This window comes from Narcine bancroftii (assembly GCF_036971445.1).
Source record: "Narcine bancroftii isolate sNarBan1 chromosome 12 unlocalized genomic scaffold, sNarBan1.hap1 SUPER_12_unloc_2, whole genome shotgun sequence".
NCBI lineage: Eukaryota > Metazoa > Chordata > Chondrichthyes > Torpediniformes > Narcinidae > Narcine > Narcine bancroftii.
In genome coordinates, this window is record NW_027211808.1 from 2931561 (window position 1) to 2938199 (window position 6639).

The 6639-nt window shown below is 44.3% G+C and overlaps 1 protein-coding gene across 4 annotated transcripts in view; it reads right to left on the reverse strand.

The window, feature by feature from the left end:
• Window positions 1–4199, reverse strand: part of LOC138750151 (puromycin-sensitive aminopeptidase-like) — a 273946-nt gene extending 269747 nt beyond the window's left edge. For 2 of the 4 annotated variants that reach the window (XM_069912291.1, XM_069912287.1), the window contains exon 1: window positions 3818–4198. In XM_069912291.1, coding sequence (XP_069768392.1) covers window positions 3818–4120 — 303 coding nt within the window. In that variant the 5' untranslated portion in view covers window positions 4121–4198. Of the gene's footprint in view, window positions 1–3817 lie in introns of all 4 variants that reach the window. The other 2 variants (XM_069912288.1, XM_069912289.1) reach the window with 2 other exon arrangements.
• Between the last annotated feature and the right edge of the window lie 2440 nt (window positions 4200–6639).

Here is a 6639-nt window from a genome sequence, read left to right on the forward strand (position 1 = left end):
CAAAGGGCCTCGCACAACAAGATTGCTGATTAGCCCCTTATCATTGCATAATACCCAATCTAAAAGGCCTGCTCCCGAGTTGGTTCCTCGACATATTGGTCTAGATAACCTCCTCTGTATTTTTACCAATTTGACTAGTCCAATCTATATGCAAATTAAAGTCTCCCATGATGACAGCTGTTCTCTTATTGCACGCTCTTCTAATTTCTCTTTTAATGCCTTCCCTCAGCTCTACATTACTATTTAGTGGCCTATATACCACCCCCACTAACATTTTCCGCCCCTTGCTATTCCTCAGTTCTACCCATATAGATTCCGCATCTTCTGAGTTAATATCCTTTCTGTCAATCATGTTGGTCCCTTCTCTCACCATCAATACTACCCCACCCCCTTTTCTTTCTTGCCGATCCCTCCTAAATATCGTATACCCGGGGATGTTAAGTTCCCAGGCTTGCCCACCCTGCAGCTATGTTTTGTAATCCAAATCAAATCATATTTGTTTATCTCAATTTCCACAGCTAATTCATCTACCTTGTTCTGAATGCTTCTTGCATTAAGATATAAAGCCTTCAGATTTGCTTTTTTAACCCTCCTTGTTCTTTCTGATTTTTTACTTTCGCTGCCTAACCTAACTTTTCCTGTTTTATCTTTTCTGACCTTTGCCCTATCATACAGGTTCCCACCCCCCTGCTACATTAGTTTAAACCGCACCTGACGGCTATACCAAACCTAGCTGCCAATATATTGACCCCTTTTGGGTTTAGGTGTAACCCATCCTTCTTGTAGAGGTCATGCCTTCCCCAAAAGAGATCCCAATGATCCAAGAAGCCAAAACCCTGTCCTTTACACCAGCCCCTCAGCCACACATTCATTTTTCTTAACCTTCCATTTTTGTCCTCAGTTGCACTTGGCACAGGTAGCAAACCAGAGATCACCACCCTGGCTGTCCTATTTCTTAGTTTCTGTCCTAGCTCTCTGTAATCCTTTTTCAGTACTTCCTCCTTTTTATCTATGTCATTGGTACCCACATGTACCAAGACATCAGGCTGTTCGTCTTCCCCTTTTAGAATACCCTGGACCCAATTTGAGATATCCCGCACCCTTGCACCAGGGAGGCAGCACACCATGCGGGCATACCTATCTGGCTCACAGAATCTCCTGTCTGTATTTCTGACAATGGAGTCCCCAATGACCACTGCATTCCTCTTTACCTTTTGGTCCACCATGCCAGGCTCAGTGCCAGTGACCTGGTCACTGCTGCCAGCTTCTGTCAGGTCATCTCCCTCAACAACATCCAACAAAATATACCTGTAACTGAGAGGGATATTCACAGGTGTGCTCTCCATTTTCCTGGTATTTTTCTTCTCACCCTTGACAGTTACCCACTTACCTGACACATCTGATCTTGGGGTAACTATGTCCCTGAAAGTTGAATCTATCAACTCCTCACTCTCCCTTACCTGCTGTAGGTCCTCAAGTTGCAGCTCCAGTTCCCCAAACTCAGTCCTTAAGGAAGTGCATTTCGGTGCACCTGACGCAGATGTGGCTATTTGGGAGGGTGGGACTCACCTATGGTTTCCACATCTGACATCCAGTACAAAGCACTAACCCCATAGGCATGACTGAGCTAAAATAATGCCACTTACCCTTCTCCTCGCCTGCTTTTGCCTAAGCCTGTTGAGCCAAAGGCTGGAAGTCCCATTCCTTCAGTGCCCCACTCACCAAGACAAATCGTTACATAAATAAAAGTTGCTTTTAATTATCTTTAAACATGAAAATAGAAACAAACTTTAACTTGTATATTATAATTAATTTACCTAACTTAATCTAACCTAACCCCCTTCTAATTCTAAGCTCACATGTGTGTAATGTGTGATAAGTTTAGAAAATTTTTTTGGTTCACAGTCCAATTTCATGTCTCATTCTTCTAAGTTCACTGATTGCAGACAATTCTTATAAAACTGCCTACAGAATTTAATATGTATAAAGATCACCATGCATTGGTGCTCAAAATGTAAATGGTTATCACTCAGGAAGATTCTTGTAGGTTTTGTAGAGAGAGTATCTTGTTGATGAAACTTCCCCCATTTGGGTTCTCCAGATGATAACCATTCTTTCAGGTTACCACAGAGTTCTTTTTTGTTTCTCTTACTTTGTGAAGTAAGGTAGCCAATCCTCTCTTTCTTCATGAACCACAAGGGCTTTGACCAGGCTGAACTGAAATAACATGATTATTTTTAAGGCATTAAAATGACTTAAAATGACAAGCATTGGATGATGCTTATAATGTCACTTACTTTAAATTTATATCTCCCAGTATTGAACGTTCTTCACTGTAAGCAATCATGATTTTGAACACCTCTATAGCATTTCTTCACTTCTCCAAGGTATACAGCCATAAAAACTACCAATGACACGAAACAGTGCCTCATGGATGGTGGAGGATACATTTAAGGGGAGGTGAGGTAGACCTGATTTTCAAAAACCCAAAGTCTCTTTGATGACTCGTTGCATTTTGGGTCAAAATACAAAGCAAACAAAAAAAAAATTTAGAAGTTCACAATTCCATACGAAATAGTTTTGCAAATTATAGAGCCTCATTATGCCTCTCTATACAAAAGATGGGGATGCCCAACATCGCAAATAAAATGCCGTATTTTCAAGTTATGTCTAGTGCAAAACTTTTGAAAGTGCTGAGTGACAAACAGAAAACTGACTTGCCTCCCAAATAGCTTAAAGGCAGAATGCCCTTGACATAAATATGGATGTGGGGATAGAACTGTCAAATTAATTCCAAAAGTAATATTTCAATACAAAAAGGTTGAATAACCAAAATAACTTGCATTTGCAACTGAACACCATGGTTACTGAACTCTTAGACAGGTTTAGAGTTCCCAGAATTGTCATATCAGTTAAGAAGCCAAGTAGACACGATAAATACACACATCTCTTGGCCACTTCAATCAGAACTGAATCCATATTCTGATTTTAAAACGAATGGTTTTGTATTTAAAGTTATCCAAAGATAATGTAAGAAAAATCTAAGAAATAGCAGCCTCAACCGTTGTCCAGATATATAGATACAAGAGGGGGGATGGATATTGACAGCAATCTAATTCATTGTAATTTTTTTTTAAAATTACATTATAGATAAAAAATATCAACACCACATAAATTGATAAAACAATTAAAGAGCGTCATTAAACCCAAGAGAATTTATGCCCAGCAGTAAAATACAGCTTTTTAAACAGAAATTCAAACTCAAGACTCCTGCTCTCAATAGCAACAGCTTGAAGACGGCGCCTGCGCCCTGAGTCACCAGAGGCCAGCGAGCGACAGGCTCGATGTTCCTCACGAGATGTGGGCATCCTCTCTCCGCTCGTTTTACACAACCTTCACTGCTCTAAATTTCCCTCGTATTACAACAAAATCATTTATTGCAAGGGGCAGGGGTGGTCCAAGGAGTTAGTGCACGAAGAGATCCTTTATTTTCTCTATATTTGCGTGCAACCTTCTCCATGGATTTAAAAGAAAGGTTAAGAGTGGAGATCTAAAGCGGCACTAATCCTTTCCTCAGTCCCCTCCATCTCTTTCAGATTTACATCAATCATGGTAGAAGGCTGGAGAACACCACTCCCCTCTCCCACTCCAGGTAAAGGCCCGTGCCTCGGCAGCGGACGGGTTCCAAATGTGAGCCCCATGGCTTCGGAGGGGAATTTGAGGCCTTTTCCGCAGCTTCTGACCCCTGGGCTGGGATCGAAATGAGACCAGGCTTCAACCCCACCCCCCGCCACACTCGTGCAAGGAGGCTCCTTACCTCCACCAAGGCTTCCAGCTTGCCCTCGAAAGTGAAGTCGATGAGGTCGGGCTTCAGACACAGCGCGTAGTTCTCCGGACTCACGTCGGCGGGGAGTCGCTCGAAAGGTCTCTTGGCCGGCATTTTGTGTGCACGGTGAGCGCTGGTGCCCAGGAGCCTCCTGACGCTGGCCCAGTGACCGAGGACGGGAGTGGCGGATGCGGCTCGGAGCCCGAGGACGCGAGGAGCGAGGCCTCTCCAGCAGCCGGGGGTGGTGAGCAGGTGGCGAGAAACGAGAACCGCGGCGACACCGCCGAGCAACATCAATGAAGCTGACAAACTGTCCTCCTCCCCTGCCGTGCGTGCGTGCGCGCCCCCGCTTCGTCAAGCCAAGAGAACGGAACGCGCCTCCCAGCACGAGGATCTGCAGGACGAACATGCGGGAGCACGCGTCCGCACCAAAGGTCGTGACGTCACGGCCGCTCCACCCTCCCCGTCATATGCCGGCGCCTCTTGACCATGGATAACGAGTGCGCATGCGTGAAAGCAACAGGAGCAGGGTTTTGCGCTCTAATTTGAGCTTCACATTTATCTTTCAAACGAATTATGATTAAAGTTGTGAGAGATGAGAAAACTGATCTAAAATTATGAACATGAAGGAAACTAAAATTCATACATCAGTTAATGGCTGTAACCAGTACAAACAGGATGAACTTGGGGATTAGGATGCAGGAAAGCAGAGTCAGCATGATTAACATAAGAATCTTCTAGTCTTTGTGACAAGACCATAAGACTAAGATAAGGAGTGGTAAGGAACAATAGAATGTAGGAAGTTGAGGTAGTCTGGATCAGATAAGGGTCTCCTAGCCCTGGACAGAAGTACCAAGTCCTACATATCTAATTAGCTAACCTTACACAGATTTATACATATTAATTTAGCCAACCCTAGACAGGATGAGCCAACTCTGCATACCAAGAGACTGTAGCCCCGAGAATCAGGACGGTGTGAATAAGGACAATAACATGAAGGGAGACCGACAGGATACCCCCTGGTCCTCCAAGAGTACTGAAACTGCACATAGGCAGGCAGGATTGCCTAATGCCAAACCCATCCAGGGGGCAGAAGAATGTAAGGGGGAGGGTATTCCTATACTGAAATCAACTGTATAAAAGTTGGGTGAGCCCCAGTGTATGTATGTATTCCCAGGGTAAGGGGAAGCACCCAACTTTGCATTGTTGTTGTAATAAATGTTCTTTGTTCTCAATTTTTGTCTCGTGCAATTTCTTTAAAGGTACTTTAATTTCTAACAAATGGGGACTCGTCCGGGATCACACTCCCTCCACTGACAGAGTGCCCCGACGACGAGAGTAGGTGCACCCCGGCTGATTCAGCTGGACTCACAGGCAACGGGTGGCTGGTCAGTGGAAGAAGCGAGTGATATCCGAGAAGAGGCATTGAGAACAAACAACGGAAGGAAGCGCACTAGAGCAGTACTACTAGAACTCGGTAAGAGTATTTTACTTGTTTATAAGCATGGGAATAATGGGTAGCAAGGAGGAGAGTCCTGGTACAGGATGTGAACACCAGATAGCTACGTACAGCCCGCTTGGGTTGATGTTATCTGAGTGGGGCACAGGAAAGACCCGTGGTAAAGAGAAACTGACAATGGTCAGGTATTGTTGTATTGAATGGGTTAAATACCCGGTTAAAGGGAGCTCCGTGTACTGGCCAAAATTCGGATCCGAGGATGAATGGATGTGTAAAGCTTTGAACCTATGGCTCTATCAAAACCGGAGGGACAATGTTGATAGCAGGGAATATGCAGCCTGCTGGCTCAAGGGATCCATTGAACAGCTGGTTTTGAATGAGAAAGAATTCAGGGATAAGAGAGAGGAGGAACCTTTTGTCCCTGAATCACAGGGTTGGGATGTGTTACATTCCCTCCCTCCACCCTATGTTCCTCCTATGCCGGCTCCTATCTTTCCTTCCCCTCCTATGACCTACCCTTCTGCACCTTCCCCACCTCCCCCACCACTAGAGAAGAGAGAAGAGAACAGGAGTGGTATGATAACTTGCTCACAAAGCACTCGATTACCACCTCTGTTGACAGGAGAGAGAGGTAACTTTAATTCAGAACAGCGTGAGACTCTTCAGATAGAAAGGGCAGAACCCTTTGATTCATTTCCCAGGGAGCAGGAACCCAGACCTAATAAGCCAGAAACCCATTGGATGAGACCACTGCGGGAAGTTCCCATGGGAGAGGGTCTCGGTTTCGTAAATGTGCCCCTGACCAGTACTGAAGTGCGTAACTTTAAGAAAGAACTGACCTCCCTGATAGAAGATCCCCAGGGATGTGCCGAACAGTTAAGACCAATTTTTGGGACCAAATATATATACAATGGGGGTCTCGACATAGAATCCCCAGCAGGGGAACAATTGGTACTAACAGGTTTTGTTACCAACTCAGCCCCAGACATTAGTAGAAAATTACAAAAGACAGAAAATTGGCATGAGCAGGGAATAACCCAGCTTCTACAGATCACACAAAAAGCATTTGTCCAGACATCTGAGGATAAGCAGAAAGCAAAGGCTAACATTTTGATGCAAGCAGTTAAAGTAATAGTAGATGAGTAACATGGAAAAAGGCAGGGATTGTGTGCCAGCTCCTGAATGTTGGGAGAAGTGTCGGGAGTGGGAGAGTAGAGACCAGAGATAATTTCATAAATCACGACTTCCCACTTCAGTCACTGACCAATATTGATTAAAATTCATGCTAAAAATTAAATGTCATAAATGATCATTTTTCAATACTGTAGAATTAGCGAATTTAACTACCAGTTAA